Source organism: Delphinus delphis, chromosome 19 (genome assembly GCF_949987515.2).
Source record: "Delphinus delphis chromosome 19, mDelDel1.2, whole genome shotgun sequence".
Classification (NCBI taxonomy): domain Eukaryota; kingdom Metazoa; phylum Chordata; class Mammalia; order Artiodactyla; family Delphinidae; genus Delphinus; species Delphinus delphis.
In genome coordinates, this window is record NC_082701.1 from 21,333,931 (window position 1) to 21,351,079 (window position 17,149).

Consider the following 17,149-nt stretch of genomic DNA (forward strand, 5'->3'; position numbering starts at 1 on the left):
CCCAACTCCAGGGGACACTATTCATGTTATATTTAACTGGAAGAGACACCATTCACAGAAAATAGAATGTGAATGAAGCACCCCCGAGCGCCATTCACAGAACATACAATATGAATGGTGCCTCCTGGAGTTGTGCCTTGCCACCTTGGTGCTAGGGCTAAGTGCTCAGGAAATGTTTGCCAAACGAGTGAATGAACAGAATCCAAATCCAATTTTACTTCCAGCTCATTCCACCTCCCAAGATAAAAAGTTGACCAGGGATGAAGAGAGTGGAGAGGAGGAAAGGCAGTCATTAATCTACACACACACTAATTATGCATCTAGCTACAAGGCGTCAATGCGCCAATGAGACGGGTGTGTGTGTTTGTGCTGGTGGTAGTGTGGGGAGGAGGGGTGATATAAAGCGAGTGTTCTATTCCCAAAGATCCTCCTGTTAATTTTTCTTGAAACAGGACACGTCTCCTATCTCAGCGTGGTCTGAATCACACTGGTGATTTGACAGCCCTGGTTTGGCGCCCAAATTCTTACGATGAATGACGTTGTTCATTTACTTAAAAAAAACAACAAACACAAAAGCAAAAACAAAAACAACGCGTTCTTAGCGAGTGCCTACCCTGAGGTAAATTCTGTACTAGTGCTGGTAGTAGAGTGGTAAACAAGACAAAGAGACCACTGTATGTTATAGCACCCTCCAGGTGTTATCACCCCCAGAAGTAGTGTTTAAGTTGAGACTAAAAGAATCAGCAGGAGTGATAGCAAGAGTGATACAGACGAGGCAGAGCCACGGGGCTTGAGAGACATGACCCCTTGAGGGGAGTCTGGGGCAGACGAGTGAGGGAGACCAGTAGGCAGGGGCTGGATCGTGCAGGGCTTGTGGAGTTATGATTTTATCTTGAGGCAAGTGGGAGCCAGTATTTTATGAAGAAGGATGACATGGTCAAATTTGAATTTTTGGAAATAGAGCATGGGCTGGAGGGGTATAAGTAGAAGTAGGGGGATGTGTTAAGAGACTAATGCGGCTGCCTCGGCGACAGACGATGATGTCTTTAACTAGGGTGGCGGTGCCAGTGAAGATGGAGATAAATGGACAGTTCCGGGTACATTAGGGAGTGGAAACCCGACAGGGCTGGGGACAGAAAACTAGCCCTACCTGAAATAAAGAGGCCCTGGAAAAGAAAGAAGACGGATGTTGATAAGATACCACTTTATTTTGCTTCTTAACCCACCTGGTGTCTCCCCTCCCCTAACCCTGACGTCTGTTACATGCAAATAACATTAAGGCGAGGGGCGGGGCAGGCGCCCAAAAAATTCCGGGAACGTTTATTTAAACTGGGGTGGACTTCAGCGGAGAGTAGATGAAAGAACACAAGGCACTTCCGGTTACTCCGGAAGTGAAGACTCCTAAGCTCCTCCGCCGGCGGAGGGCCAGGGTGAAGGGATGGCCGGGGGAACGGTGCGGCTGGTGCTGCTGGTTGGGGCAGCCGCACTAGCAAGCGGTTCCCAGGGCGATCGCGAGCCGGTGTACCGCGACTGCGTGCTGCGGTGCGAGGAGCGGAACTGTTCGGGGGGCGCACTGAAGCACTTCCGCTCCCGCCAGCCAATCTACATGAGTCTAGCAGGTAAGCCCCACCCCGCGATAGGCCCCGCCCATTGGACTTGCCCTGCCCCTTTCGCCCCCGAAGACCACTCTGCAATCTGTACCTTAGTTCCTCTCCCGGGTCCATTGTGAGTGTGAGTGAGTGGAACCCCAGAGTGATTAGATAGTCTGTCAACTAGGAGCTTCATTTACTTTTTATTTAGTCAGTCAAATGGGCATTTACTACCTCCTGGGTACAAAGACCTGGAAGGACACTGAAATCAGACCAGGGTCCTGACTTCGGGGCTCACAGTCCCCAAGGGGACTTTAGCCTTCTCAAGGGCAAGGGAGAGGATGATTTGAGCCCCAAAGGACTCTTAGATTAAGTAATAGGGAGGAAGGAATCGTTTCTGGCTTTGAGGAGGTGGGGGCAGTGATTATCTTGGAACATTCGAGAGGAAGGGCTTCTGGATGGATGCATTAAATCTAGGCCTGTGGCCATAGTGGGCACTTCCTTTGTGGCAGGTGTCAAAATAGTTATTTTTCACAACAACCCTTTGAGGTCAATTTTCTTAACCTGATTTTTGCAGATGGGGAGACTCAGAGAGGTTAAGTGTCCTGCCCAAAATCACACAGCCAGTAAGTGGTAAAGTGGAGTTTTTAGTTCTGGCCTGTTTGACTACACGTTTCTTCTCTTTACTATCCCTTTGCATACCAGACAGAAAACAGAGAGTGGAGGCCCTGGACAGATATGGACACATCCAGCAGCTTGGTTTACTCAGCGAGCAGGGTGCATGAAAAGGAGTAGTGGGAAATAAAGTTAGAAAGGGAATATGGGGCCTTAAAAGTCAGACTGAAGAATCTGGGCTTCATTTTCATAGATGGGGTGTAAAACGGCAAGGGTTTCTCCCTGGTGAGTGAGAGAAAATCCTGTGTTCAGGAAAGGCACACGTAAACCCAGGTATCCACAGATGAGTCCATCAGATGCCAAAGTCTCCGTCTTGGGTGAAAGGAAGAGAGAAGAAACATCTCCACTTGCTCACTGTACACTCCTACCCGCTAAAACACACACATGCCTTTCCCTTACGTATATTTTACACCATCTCTCATCCATCCAAGCAGGAAGCTAGAATTTTCCGATTTCTTCTGGTTCTCTCCAACCTGCAGGACCTCTTGGCCTGTTTGAGTTTGGGTCCCATTCGAGCTCGCTCTGTGCCTCCCTATGCTGGGGAGTTCACCAGGCCATATTTATCTGTTTCAGGCTGGACCTGTCAGGATGACTGTAAGTATGAGTGTATGTGGGTCACCGTTGGCCTCTACCTCCAGGAAGGTCACAAAGTGCCTCAGTTCCATGGCAAGGTGAGTTGGAGGGTCAGGGTGAGGTAGATGATGGGAGTAAGATGCCTCTAGTTGGACCACGCTGTCCAAGCAGGCCAGGGTGTGGGGTGATGAGTGTGTGTTTGGGGCAGGTGCCTGTTTTTCTCAAAACATGCTGGTTATCATCAGATGGGAACAGTGTGTCCTGCCTCTGGATTTGAGGTAACAGGATCTGGGAGGCTTTGGAGTCTCCTCAGGGAGTGGTCCTGGGCTGCTTAGGGTGGTTGAGATGCCCACCTTGCTACAAAGACCAATTCCCTGAGCATCCCCCGGCACACTTTCTGTTGCTTCTTCAGTAGGAGTCTGGATTAAAATAATAATACCCCCTCAGGTTGCCCAGCGAGACACAGCTTGCTGATGCCTTTTGATCCAGTATGATCCTGTTCTAGAGTGTTGAGGTTGGCAAGAATTATTCTCCCCAGTTTGTCACAGAGTAAGCTGAGGCTCAGAGGGCTGTGGTTAGTGGTAGAGGAGGGATTAGGACCTGTGTCTTCTAGATGGCAGGTCTGTGCTATTTCCACCAGGCCATACTGAGCCATCCACACTGCCCGGCCTGGTCTTCCCAGTGCTGTGAGTGCTGGCCAGGATAGAGGGGTAACGCTCACCCAGGGACTGCAGGGGAGTTTGCGGAGCTGAAGAGGGACTGCCCCTGAGGCTTTGGCCAAGGTCCAGAGCTGCGGAGCCGGCCGGGGGCCTGGTGATGCAGCAGGTCAAGCAGCGGTAGGTTGGACCAACTGGGCATTGCTTGCTCCTCAGACCCCTCCCTGTGCTCCTTTTTCAGTGGCCCTTCTTCCGGTTCCTGTGCTTCCAAGAACCAGCTTCTGCTGTGGCCTCTTTCCTCAATGGCCTGGCCAGCCTGGTTATGCTCTGTCGCTACCGCACCTCCGTGCCAGCCTCATCCCCTATGTACCCTACCTGCGTGGCCTTCGCTTGGGTAGGTAACCTGGCAGGATTCCTGCTCAACACCCTCACCCAGGAATGAGGAACTCTTAGATCCCCATTATCACCCACCTAGCTTCCCCTCTGTTTTCCAGGGTAAAAGTTGCAGCTATGGGATGGTCGAGCCTGGGGAGAACATGGAAGGTACTGAATTAGGCCTTCTGTTTCTAGCAGAGTCCTAGGTCAGGCTGTTTGAGAGAGTGGGAGAGAGGAAAGAAACATTGTTCTTGTCCTGAAGCAGGAAGCTGCTGAAACACCCAGCAGGGCAATTTACAACCACAGAAGGGAGATGGGCGGTAGGGAGCATGCGGGGACCACAGGTCTTTCCAAGGACCCCTCTGGAAGGTTCAAAGCACTGTCAACCCCAGCTGAGGCCTGGAGGCAGTAGCAGCCACAGCATTCCATCTAGAGTTCAGTCTGGTCTTAGACCATCCCTGGAGAAGCTGAAATATGTTCCATCTGAGTATCCAGAGAGGGCTGTGAGCTTCACAGAATGGCTGGTCAGAAGAGCCAGCATCCAGAGCGTGGAGCTGTGTGAGAAGCAGGGACCGTGGTGCAGGAGCCACAGCAACCTTGGGGGGGGAGTGGGAGGAGGAGGAGGCGGTGGATGTCTCTAGACCAGAGCTACCACTGGAAGCCTTAGGGAAACAGCCCACCCTCACTCACCTTCCTGCCATCAAAGCAGCCTCTTGTTCATATATCGAGCGCCTGCTCTGTGCCAGGCACTTTGTTGGGTGCAGGAGAGCCACAAGGATATAAAAACAGACAGGTCCCTGCCCTCTGGTACTAATCACATAAGCACACAATTGAATGTAAAAGGACAGCTGTGAACAAGTGCAGTGGAGGATAGATGTGTGCTGCTGTCGGGGTGTGTGATGGGGTCTAGACCAGTACAGGGCAGTCCAGGGAGGCCTTCCCTGAGGAAGGGGTGTGTGAGGTCAAATCAGAATGATGAGTGAATGTGCACTGGCAGGACAGAGTGCAGGTTATATGAGGACCTGAAAGGCCAGGAGACCGACCAGGCAGGAAGCTGGGAGGGGGTGTGAGGCGGGTGGGCAGGTGGGCAGCAGGTGGAGCCTGGAGATGGATGGGGATGGAGAGCCTGGAAGGCACAGTAACACTTTAGATCTCGACGGTCAAAGCCTCATGAAGCAATGAGGGTTGGAGAGAAGGGGCTTCGTGAATAGATCTGCTATCCTGGCTACTGTGTAGAGACCAGGTTGGAGCGGGCAGGAGTGGATGCGGGGCCTAGTTGGTAATTTTAGCATGGGGCACAGTAGCGAGACTAGAGAGGTGGCCTGGGTCTTGGGAAGGAAGGTATTAAAGAGAATATGTTTGAGCTATGTTTTGGAGGTGACATTAAAATTTTTTAAATGTATTTATTTTACAAACAACTACATAGCTGTTACTGTGTGCCAGGCACCCTTCTAAGCGTTTTATAAATGTTAACCTTGTTAATACCATAACAAGTTTATGAGGTAGGTAGTATTATTGTCCCCAGTTTACAGATGAGGAAACCAAGGACTGGAAAGGTTAAGTAATCTGCCCTGGAGCCAGGGTTTGAATCTAGGCATCTGGCTCCAGAGTCTACACTCTTACCTTCTTGGCTGTGTGGATAACCTAAGATGGGAAGAGAGGAATCAAGGATGACCCCTGTGCTTCTGCTTAGGAGACAGTGATAGAAACTGTGGATGCGGTCACCAGGGGAGAACTTGGTGAGAAGAGAAGGGGTCTAGGATGGAGCCTCGAGGAACCCCAAAACTTAATGGCTGAATAGAGGAGGATGAGCCAGCAACAGAGACAAAAGGAGTGGCCAGAGGGGGAGGTGGGAAATGATCCATCGTGTGGTTGGGGGAGCCCTGGGACAAGGACAGGAAGGAGAGAGTAGGCCATACTCCTGAGTTCTGCTTCAGTCAAATAAAATGAGACTGAAGGCCGCCCCTAGATCTCTGAGGACCTTGGGGAAACTGATAGTGTTGGGGTGCCGGAAGTCCAGGCCAAACCTCAGACCTGAGGGATGGGGATCGGAAGCAGGGCAGCAAGGAGGCTGCCGAGCCTCTGGGTGATGCAGCTCCTCCCTAACACTTCCCATTCAATAGACGTTAATAACTTTTATCAGTTACAGAACACAGATTACGTGACGGGCATGGTCCTCAGTTCTTTACATACATTTTCTCACTTAATCCTTGTGATACCACTGTGAGCTTTGTGGAAGGCTCAGAGAGGGGAAAACCTGCCCCAAGTTAACAGCTAACAGGGTAGTGAATAGTGGAGACAGGCTGGCACCCAGGGCTGTCTGGCTCCAGGGCCTGAGCACCTAGTCCCTCTCTGGGCTCTCTCCACGTGCTGTGCGAAATGCTTATGGAGCATCTGCCGTGGGTGGAGAAAGAGGTTAGCACTTGTGGTAGCTGAAGTCCCCGCCCCAAGGAGCTAAGCCAAGTGGGAGGTCCAGGTCCTGCCAATCTGGGCGGCAGGATGGAGGCAGAGGTGAGGAGGGCTCAGGGAGAGAGCTTTGGGAGCTGTGAGGTGGGGAGATCATATCGTCTGGGGGAGAAGTCTTTCAGGGAAGCGCAGAGAGGAGGAGAGGCTTCATCCGGGATTCGTAGGCCTGGTCAGGCTTAGACGTGTGCACGTGGCAGGAGAGGAGGTTAGATTCCAGCATTCCAGGCTGGGGGCACAGCAGGAGCAAAGGTGCAGAAGCTGGTCAGTGTGGGGCCTGGACGGGCAACCTTGGGAAGGTCAGCCTGACCACAGCGTGGCTGGGTGAAAGGGCGTCGAAGGCGGGTAAGATGAAGCGGAGAGGGCCCCAAGGGCCAGGCTGAGAGGCAAGGACTCTTGTGTAGGCAAGGGCCTGGCATCAGCCCAGCCTGTCACAGGCGTGGGTGGGATAGAGCCACCACTTCCTGTTTTAGGCCTCACACAGAGAAGGGAATTTGGTCCTGGCCAAGAAAGCAGGAAGGGTGGGGAAACTGAGGACAGTACACCCGTCCCCTTTCCCTTGGGGTTCTTCCAGGGACACTGCCGCCTGGCTCACCGCTTTACCGCCCCCTCGCCCCTGCCCCTGTTAGCACAGGACAGCCCGGCCTGATCTCTCCGAACTAAACTCAGAGCCTCCCTGGGTGGACGTGCTGGTCTGAGGGTCCCAGCGTTTGTCTTCACGACACGCGCCAGAGGCCAGTGGTCACTTCACAGCTCTTGCCTTGATCTCCCTGTTTCTTGGGTCTTTCGTCTCACTGGCATCTGCCACTCAGCTTCCTTCTTGGTGAGGATCATACCTCCCAGGTGTACCCTGCAGTCCAGTGTGACCAAGGACCCTTAGGGACAGATCAGGAGATGTTAGGTTGAGAGGGGACAGATACCTGGGGCCTGTGTCACAGGGCACCCTATGGGATGTGGTGTCCTGGGACATGGGACCCACTTCACGCACCAGTAGGCCCTCGAGGGACAGAGTCTCAGTGCCCACACTCCCTTTGATGATCCAGTTTGGATTTTACACTTGATCTTTAGTCCTGTGTATGTTTGCAAGCGCGAAGGATCCCAGGCTCTGTGGAGGGTGTGGCAGTGGACTTTGTCCTGGGCTGGGTTTTCTGGAACAAGTGGGGCTCCTGATTTCTGGTGGGGTGGGGTGGGAAGGCCCCCCCACCTGCTCCAGCTTAGGTCTTGGGGAGGGGAGTGGGTCTCAGTCTTTTTCTCCGGGAATTAGCAGAGCTAATGAAGCTTTGGCACGAGAAGTCAACCCCTGCCTTGGCATTTAGACCTGGACGTAGGCTGGGCAGCAGCCAGGCTTTGGAGGAGCCTCGAAAACTCGGCCCTCCACAGACCTTTGACTTCGTGGAATCAGGGGCCCCTGCTCTCTGCCGAAGCTGCCAGGCCAGACCAGTGCTCTGCCCCTTCATCCAACAAGGAAAGGTCCTCAGGGGTAGAGGTGAGGCTGAGGGTGCCGGGAAGTCCCAGACTGTCTCTGCAGGATGATTCAGGGAGGTGGGGACTAACTGTACCCTACCTCTGCTGAGGGAACTGTGAGAAGAGACAGGTTAAGCCTACAGCAGAATGGTGGCTAGACTTCAGGAAGGACGTCCCTACGGTCAGACAAGAGCCAGTGGAACAGGCAATGGCAAGAAATCAAGGGATTTTTTTTTTTTTTTTCGGTACGCGGGCCTCTCACTGCTGCGGCCTCTCCCACCGCGGAGCACAGGCTCCGGACGCGCAGACTCAGCGGCCATGGCTCACGGGCCCAGCCGCTCTGCGGCATGTGGGATCTTCCCAGACCGGGGCACGAACCCGCGTCCCCTGCATCGGCAGGCGGAATCCCAACCACTGTGCCACCAGGGAAGCCCAAGGGATCCTTTTTGATGGTGGAAAAAGCCCCCCTTCTCTAGTCTCCATCCACTTCTTGCCCATTCCTTTCTCAGGAGTGAACTGGGGCCGGCTTGCCCTGCCTGAGGCCTCTGGGGGGGCCCAGGATGGCAGCAGGCATCATATTTAACATTCTGCCTCCCCCACTTCTGAGACACCGAGCTATTTAAAGACCCACTTGTCCCCACCTCAGTGGTGTCAATGACAGCCCCGAGCACTGGGGCTTAGTACTGGGGTCGAATTCCTGACAGATCTGGCTCACTTGGCATCCAACCAGTTTCACGGCTGTGATATTTTTGTCTCAATTTTCCTATTTTCCAACAGACTGAAACAGCCTCCTGCTCTCCCTCCGCCCAGCCTTCCTTGTCCCCCACCAGTTCCACCCTCGTTGGCAACCTGCCCCGCCTCCCCCTTTCCTCAGTGTTTATGCAAAGTTCTTGGCGTCCATCGCCCTCCTGGCCTGTCTGATTGACCAGTTATCCCCCCGCCCCCTCATGCTACTCAGGCTTGGCTGAGGAGGCTGGGAGCAGCCGTACACTTGGGCTGTCCCTTCCCTCCACGGCCCTCTGTCCCTTCGCTTGAGTCTTGATGACAAACTCAAGTGAAGAGAAGTAGCATCTCTTCAGTGCATCCTGGTGGGGTAGTGGCTCAGGAGCAGGGAGGAGGGGCCTCTTCCTACAGTTGAGGCATCTGCATTCTGGAATCAAGAGACCCTGGGGCCCTGTGGTTTGCCCTGGAACATTGTGACCTTTGCGGGGGGCGGGGTGTCAGGTGAAGGGAAGTGGTAGGGGGTCAGTCCCTGGACATGATGAAGGAAACTGACATTTCTGGGTCACCTAGCGTGTGCCAGGCCACAGTAACAGCCACCACTTACTGAATGGCTTCTTTGCGCCCTGTATTTTGCAGACATCGTCCTCACAACCCTCTTACGCAGTGGATGCTATTATGAACCCCGTTTTGTAGGTGAGGCAGCTGAGGCTCAGAGAAGCTGTTATTTGTTCAAGATCACACAGCTCTTTAGGGGCCGAGGCAGAACTTGAACCCAGAGTCCATCTCCTTATGGAGGCTGCAGACATCCTGCCCCCAGCCTGGAACTATGGGATGAGCCTAGGCAGTTGTGGGGAGACCACCCCTTCTTGGCCTAGACCTCCCTGGCCGGCAGGGAGAATGGGAGGCAGACTTGGGCTCTTTGGCCTCAAGTCTGTGAAGTGGTGTGAGGATCACACACTGGTCAACTAGGTGGGGAGAAGTAACTCCTAATGTTTAACCCTGTTCCTGGGCGCTGTGCTGTACACTGTACTTGTATTGCTCATTAAATCCTTATCAATACTATGATTATTCCCATTTTACAGATGAGAAAACTGAGGCACAGCAAGGCTAAATAACTTGCCCAAGGACACAGAGGAAGTGCAGAGGCAGGATTTGAACCCTGGCAGTCTGGCCCTACGGCCTGCATTGTTAATGACACTATCTCCCAAATCTGTGGAGAGGGTCAGAAGAGGAGCCCTCCATAATGGGAAACTCCCAAGGGGAGAGGGGACTTTTCAGGGGTGCAGAGTCCAGGCTACAGGTGGGTCTCTGTAAGTGGAAGGCCCCCTGGGGAGGCAGTTGGACAGGGAACCAAGCCGCCCCCAGCCCCATCCCATAGAGCTAAGCCCTAGCCCTGTGCATCCCCCCCAACCCCCAGCCACCACTTAGTTCAGTCCTCCTGTCACCTCCCCCTTCCTGCCATGGGTGACAAGGAGGCCTGGCTGGCCACCATTCCCTGCTGCCTTCCCCACCACCTCCCCCTCACGTTGGCTCCAGGGCTACTCTTCCCCAAGGGTGTCCCTGTTCCTCGCCTGCCCAGGAGACCTGGCCCATGTGATCGCCTGGGCCCCGTCTCCAGCCCCGGGCCTGCTTCTCTCCCCACGCTGACCCTGAGTACCACAGACTCTGCAGAAGCAGAGTCTGAGAAACGACTCTGCTCTGGAAAATGACCCGTTTTCCAGCCTCCGGACCATGCCTCCATTGCTGTCTCTGGGGAAGGGATAGCACCAGGGATGGGACAGGATGGCTGTCCTCAAAGGAGGAAGCAGCCTGACCTGGACTGATCACCTGACATCAGGGCTGGAAAGGGGACAAAGGATCACTTTGGCCAGCCCCTGATTTGTCCCAGGGGGAAGCTCGGGCCCAGAAGGACAAAGCCTGTGCCCAGGTCATGAGAAGCATACGCAGCAGGAGTTAGCCCTGGACCCAGGCCAGACAGGCTTACACCGGACTCCCCGAGCCTCCAGAGACTTCCAGCTTTGCAGCAGAGCCCAGGCCTCCACCCCATTGCTCTTCCCGTTTCCTCATAAGCCCCCTCGAGCCTGCATTAGGGAACTCATCCTACCCTCTGACCTTCCTGCTGCATACCGGCTGGAGAGTGGCTTTTTACCCTGCTCCCTCTGTCCCCTGCCTGTCCAGTTCTCCTGGTATACTGGACCCCACTGAGCAGCTCCGGCCTTTACCCATCTCCGGCAGGCCTGTACCACCCTAGTGCATCCACCCCCACCTCTAGGGCGTTCCAGGCCAGACCTTGGCTGTTTCTCCCTTTGGCTGCTTTCCCAGCCCTCCAGTGTGTGTATCTCCACCCCAGCCCACCCTTCTTTCAGTACGTTGGGCTTCTGCTGTGGACACAGCAGTCCCTCAAAAAAATGTCAGCACCAACTCCCACAAGAGGCAGGCCTCATTTGCAAGATGATCTGTGCGCTCTCCCCGCGGTTAATTTCCAGGAGAAAGGCCTCCAGCGTTCCCTTGGGCCCTTGCCCACCGCTGCCCCTCCAGCCCTGCTCCTCTACTCCTCCCAGAGCTTGGAGCAGCAGCCACTGGCCTGGGCCTGGAGGGTTGGGCCGGCCCAGCCGGGAGGAGGCTGGGCTCCGTTGGCCAGGCTCCTCCTCAGAGACTGGCCCCAGTGGGACCTACTTGATCTCCCTCCCTTGCTTGCTTGCTCTGGACACACCCCAAGCTGGCTCGAGCCCCTCCACCCCACCCACTTCATTCCCGCCACCAGAGGCTGAGGTCACTGGTTCACCTGGCCCGGGTGGGGCTGTCATCAGCACCTGCCAGTTGGGGGAGGAGGTGAGGTTCCCCCGGGGGCTGTTGTCTTAGCCACTGAGTAACTAGGGAACTAGACTGTGCTGGAACTGGTTCCTGGGCCAGGCCGGAACCTGTGGCGGCTGCAGCCCCCGTGGCCTTGGGGGTTCAGGGTGGTGGGAAGCTGAGCCTGACGGCCCCGGGCTGGGTGGGGGTGGAGGGACACGGGTTTGTCCAGTCCATGGGCTCCAGGGCCCAGGGGAAGCATGCTTCTCAGCTCTGTAGATCCCTTTCCCCAAAGTGAGATGGATGTGAGCCCTCTGGGGGGTCTTCCCCACCTTGGGGCACCACACTCACCAGCCACTTCCCTCCTCAGGTCTCCCTCAATGCTTGGTTCTGGTCCACAGTCTTCCACACCAGGGACACCGACGTCACAGAGGTGAGCGCCCTCCCACTCCCGTTTCTGCTGGAGACAGTCCCCAGCGGAGCCAGGAGCGGTGGGGCAGAGCTGAGGAGCCAGGAGCGGTGGGGCAGAGCTGAGGAGCCAGGAGCGGTGGGGCAGAGCTGAGGAGCCAGGAGCGGTGGGGCAGAGCTGGCTTAGTTCTCTCTTAGTTCTCGTGCTGACTCGGTTCACGGAGCACTTGCTCTGTGCTGGGCGTTTTAAACCTATTCGTGCACTTGAGCCTCACTTGACCCCTGTGAGGCAGGTGTGATTATTGGCTCTTCTTAACCGATGCGGCAGCTGAGCCTTGGACGGGGTGAAATCACTTGCCCAGCATCATGCAGCCAGTGAAGGGGTGCAGTCCAGACTTGAGCCCACAGCTGCTGAGCTCCAGACCACGCTCTGAACTCTGCGCATGCTCTTACGTTCTGGAGTCTTGGCGGGCACCCTCTACCAATACCTCTAAAGCCTCGCTGCTGAGCACACGTTTTTTTTTAAATTGTATGTGAATACAAGGGTCAGTCTATTGAATTCAGGCATGAGACAGCGATAGACAAAAGGAGCACGAGACACGTCCCCACCAGCCATAGGCCTAGGACTCCCACATTAGACTCTGGCTGGGCCTCTGCCACCCCTCCCTGCCCCCATCCCTAGTGGGTCCCCTCTGGAGCCTGCCCTGCATGAAGCCTTGTCCACCACCTGTTGCCCACACACTGGTCCTTCATCCAGCTCTCCTTGTCCTCAGAAAATGGACTACTTCTGTGCCTCCACTGTCATCCTACACTCAGTGTATCTGTGCTGTGTCAGGTGAGCCCGCCTTGGCTGCTGGGGGAGCAAAATCAGACCCTGGGGGCAGAAAGGGGTCGCCAGTCTCTCCGCTGGGGGTGCTGTCCCAGGGCTTTCATCTCGCACGTGCATACGCTCCAGACGGCTCTGGAGAGGGACTCTGTGGTGGGACCAGGGGCCCTGGCTCTTTCCAAGGAGGTTGGCAAAGTCCACAGGCCTGCCCTGCTAGCCTGTTTTGATGGGGGAGGGGGCAGTGGCTCCCCCACGCTGCTGCTGCTGTGGGACGGGTCACTCTGCATCTGAGCGGCTCTGGGTGGCGGGGCAGGACCGTGGGGCTGCAGCGCCCGGCCGTGGCCAGTGCCTTCCGGGCCCTCCTTCTGCTAATGCTGACGGCGCACGTCTCCTACCTGAGCCTCGTCCGCTTCGACTATGGCTACAACCTGGCGGCCAATGTGGCGATCGGTGAGGTGGGACAGGGTCTCTGGGGGGGCTGGACCATCTGCAGAGCTGCTGGCTTGGGGTGGAGGTGGGCATTGGTGCTGTTCCCAGAGAAGGAGCTTCTAGAAAGACCCTTAGGGGGAGGGAAGGGAAAAGAATTGGGGGTGGGAGAGGGGGGAGGTTGGGAGGAGCCCCTGAGGGGGGCCCTGGGGTCACAGAGCATGGGGGCTAGGAGAGACTTTGGGAGGAGAGAAGGAGGTCGGGGAATGAGCCTCTCCCCGCCCCCACCCGCCCCCAGGCCTGGTGAACGCGGCGTGGTGGCTGACCTGGTGCCTGCGGAATCGGCAGCGGCTGCCCCACGTGCACAAGTGCATCGTGGTGGTCCTGCTGCTGCAGGGGCTGTCCCTGCTCGAGCTGCTAGACTTCCCGCCTCTCTTCTGGGTCCTGGATGCCCACGCCATCTGGCACGTCAGCACCATCCCTGTCCACGTCCTCTTCTTCAGGTGGGTGCTCCTCCCTGCCCGTCCTTGCCTGCCTCTTAGAGGCCTCTGTGCGCTGGTCACCCACTGCCCGCTCGCCTGCAACACCCCACCCTGCCCCCAGGGGACGCTCTCAGAGCTGTGCCTCAGTGGGCTCCTCCCTTGGCCCACAGCTTTCTGGAAGATGACAGCCTCTACCTGCTGAAAGAATCAGAGGCCAAGTTCAAACTGGACTGAAGGCCCTGGAAGCGGGTCTGCCCTCTTGGGGACTCTGTCCCTCCCTGCTGGCTCCCCTTCTTCCCCCCGTCCCCGCCCCAATCCTTGAGATGCCTTTTTTTCCTTTTAGCATCTTGTACTTGGACATGGAGGGTGTGGGACCAGAATCATGTAACCTGCCCAGCCCCTTGCTCACCCCCACATGGCCCTCACAGTTTTTGGCGTCAGTTCAGACCTGGCCTCAGAACATCTGGGGCTGGAAAATGGGCAACCCCTCTGCTCCCTGGAGCTGAACAGGGCTGGAACTGTGTTCTTAGCTCCACCGAGAGGAGGGCTGCCTCTCCCTCCCCATCATCTTCCTCCTCCCATCCCCTCACTGCCTGGGTGGTTCCCAGAGCCATCTGTCTAGCTGGGAGACCAGGTACCACAGGCCTTTGGGGATATAGTGGGGTCCCCTTCTGTTACCCCCGTGCCCTCCTCCGGGGCACCACTAGGTGGCACTAGATGCTTGCTCTTTGCCCAGGTTTCAAGGCAGGTCTCATTCTCCCCATGGGATCTAGAGGGACCAAGCTGTTGGGATCGGGGAGCAGCCTCACCCAGACTGTTGTCCCAGTCAGACCCCCAGAGGCCTCACCACACTCCCTCTTCGGGGCCAGGACCCCAGAGAACCCAGGACAGGAATCCCTCTGGCCCCTGTGCTGCTCTTCTGGTTGGGAGCTCGCACGTGAGTGCGTAAGGGAGACCAAGTGTGTAGGTGACGGGCTGGTGGGCACGGGCCTGGGTGTGTGGGATGCCGGGTGGGGCAGTGTGTGTGAGCATTGGCCTTGTGCAGTGTGGAAAGCGGGGGTGTATGTGAGTGGTTTTGAAGTGTGGTGTTGGGGGGCAGGCGGGTTAGTGTGGGTTAGGGGAACGTGTAGAGACTGAGTGGAGGTGCAGGGGAGTGGGAATGCCACACAGTGGGCGGGGGGGAATCAAATCACGTCCACAGCCATTTACTGAGCACCAACCCTATACACAGCCCCAGGCCAGGCAGAAAGCCAGGGTGTCCCCAAGATCTGGCAGGGGTAAGGGTGTCCAGGCTGCATGTGTGTATATGTGTTCCTTTCTTTTGCCGCCCTCTTTACGAACCTCGTTGGGCTTCTGCACAACCCAAGATCTCCCCCAGAATCAGCCCCTTGGGAGGCAGAGGGAGGAAGAAAACTGGGGATCCTCCTTGCCTGGACGTGGTTGGCCAGCCCCTACCCCAGTGTCCTGCCTGCTAAGCCCCTTTGCCACTGCCTGACCCAGGGGAGGGAGGGGGCAATCTGAGGGAGGAGGGGAGAAGGCTTTGGCTGGGTCTGGTTTCTGGTCTTCCCAGAGGCAGGCAGGGGCCGTGCTGTACCTGCACCCTGGTAAAGGTGACCCCTGCCAGTTGCCAGCAGCCATAGCACATTCCTGCTCCACAAGGACAGAATATGGAGCTGCAGAAACTTTCCATCCAAAGGCAGTGTCTGTGACTGGAGCAAGGAGTCGGGATTCTCTGCCCTCTTGCCTCTCCCTGGGGGTAAGGGCGCTGAGCTAGGACTCCAACCTCAGGGACTTGGGTGACCTGTAACTTCTTTTGATACTAAGAACTATTTTAAGGTAGGAGGGTGGCAAGGGACATTCTTAATAAACCAATTCTCAGACTCACCTACCCTTTTCCGGCTCATTTGTGTAAGTAGGGTGGGCTGGAGGGAAGAAGACAGAGCTGGCTGGAGGCAACAGGCAGATGGCGTCTCTACCTAGGCCCATGGGAGTGGGGATGGCAAGGACCAGATTCAGGGCAACAGCAGATCTGGATGGAGCTCCCGTCCCGCTCGTAGTGGGGGCTGGGAGAGGGAGCTGGTGCCTGTTCTTCCCCTCTGACTTCCCTTGGCCTTTGTGCCTGGGTTGTAGCACCACCGCCTGCAAGTTCTCCTAATTATCCCCCTTCACCTCCCCTTCTGGGCTCTGCTAAGCTCCTCTATTATTTATTTGTTCCTAACCTTTCTGAGCTTCACCTGCAAACAGGATAACAGGACCTGCTGCCGAGTGTGAGGACTGAATGGACCTAGCAGGTGCCTGGCACACAGCAGATGCTGAATGAGTTTCCTCTGACCCTGGCTTTCCTTAGTTTGGGAAGAATGAGTGTACGGAAACCTTCCTTCATGGAAGCTTCTGGGAAAAAGGCCAGGGTTGATGCCTCCCATATGCCCACAACACAAGAGAGAGCTCTGGGCCCTTGTAGCTTCCCAGGAGAGCCGCAGACTGCACTTAACACCAATCAGCACGGACTTATTTCTTTATTAGGTGCCACCTCAGATAACAGGGAATCTAGGTGGGTGAGGGCCGCCGACACTGTATGCACTGGGGCCTCACACCCCCACCTTCTTCTGGGCCCAGGCGAAGAAGATGCCCTTGACATCATCTACGCCTGTCCGAAGGTGGGAAGGCATGATGTAGGTACGCAGATCCCTCACCTCATAGCCACTACGCACCAGGGCCTCCCTCACCTCCTCCTCACGCACTGGCACCACTGCCAGCCTGGCCTCCCCAGCCAGGTACCATGACTCCTCCAGGGCCCCGATGAGGAGGAGGTGCCCCCCAGGCCTCAGCAGTGTAGTGATGTGGTCCAGGGCCCGCTGGAAGCTGGCAAGGTCCGGACTCACAGCCTCTAGGCAGAAGGTGGAGACCAGGGCATCGGCAGGCAGGGGCGCCAGGCTCCCAGCGCCCAGGGGCTGGGGCTGGTGCACGTCGATGGGCAGGATCCGCTTCACCCTGGCTCTCAGCTGGCACTCCTTCTCTTGGCAGGATTCACTGTTTGACTCAGAAGGCAGAGTCAGGACCAGGGCTCTGGACTGCCCACACCCCGTTCTCTGTTGCCTCCCACCAGCCACTCCGTGGGAAACCCCCTGCCCAACCCGTACCCCCCAGCCCTTACCCCTTGCCCTCGATGAGACAGACATGCTGGCTGTACACGCTCCAGTCGAAGGCCCCAGGCTCGTCTCGCAGCCAGAGCCCCAGCTCCTGGCGGTTCACCTCCAAGAAATCTGTCATCGTGATGTCCTCAAAGTGGGCGCAGGCGCTGAGCAGCTGGTAGATAGTGGGGCCTGAACCAATGTCAATGAGGGTGCGTCCAGACACCTCACCTGGGTGGGGCAGAGGAAGCAGGTCGTGGTGCTAGGCCTGTGCCTGCAGCCCCCAGCCTCAGTCACGGCCTCCCTTACCTGGGGCTTCTTCCCCCTCTCTCTGTTCCTTCTCCCCCTGGAAGTGTGTCTCTGTCTGGAAGAAGCATTAGCTCTGGAGTTAGACTAACCAGGGTCTGAGTCTGGCTCTAACGCCCGCTGACTTTTACCTTGGGAAATGAACCCAACCTCTCTGTGACTCAGGCTCCGCAACTATACACTCTAGTCACCTACCAGTGAGGATTAAGTGGGGGAAGTCTCAGGTGCCTGGCAGCTTCTCTCTTCCGCCTTTGCCCCT

At 56.3% G+C, this 17,149-nt stretch overlaps 2 protein-coding genes across 3 annotated transcripts; one reads left to right on the plus strand and one right to left on the minus strand.

Annotated features, from left to right (window-relative positions):
• The first annotated feature begins 1,429 nt into the window (after positions 1 to 1,429).
• Positions 1,430 to 14,109, plus strand: PGAP3 (post-GPI attachment to proteins phospholipase 3). 2 transcript variants are annotated; one of them, XM_059998042.1, is made up of 8 exons: positions 1,430 to 1,619; positions 2,838 to 2,935; positions 3,735 to 3,887; positions 11,682 to 11,744; positions 12,493 to 12,554; positions 12,859 to 12,995; positions 13,270 to 13,474; positions 13,797 to 14,109. In XM_059998042.1, exons 1-8 carry the CDS (start codon positions 1,439 to 1,441, stop codon positions 13,957 to 13,959), a joined length of 1,062 nt encoding a protein of 353 aa, XP_059854025.1. In that variant the 5' UTR covers positions 1,430 to 1,438; the 3' UTR covers positions 13,960 to 14,109. The 2 variants fall into 2 exon arrangements, with proteins under 2 accessions (XP_059854025.1, XP_059854026.1); XM_059998043.1 differs by having other exon boundaries at positions 13,624 to 13,934.
• A 1,851-nt stretch (positions 14,110 to 15,960) lies between these two features.
• Positions 15,961 to 17,021, minus strand: PNMT (phenylethanolamine N-methyltransferase). Its single transcript, XM_059997013.1, has 2 exons — positions 16,608 to 17,021; positions 15,961 to 16,483 (listed from the first exon to the last, which is right to left on the minus strand). Exons 1-2 carry the CDS (start codon positions 16,721 to 16,723, stop codon positions 16,042 to 16,044), a joined length of 558 nt encoding a protein of 185 aa, XP_059852996.1. The 5' UTR covers positions 16,724 to 17,021; the 3' UTR covers positions 15,961 to 16,041.
• Between the last annotated feature and the right edge of the window lie 128 nt (positions 17,022 to 17,149).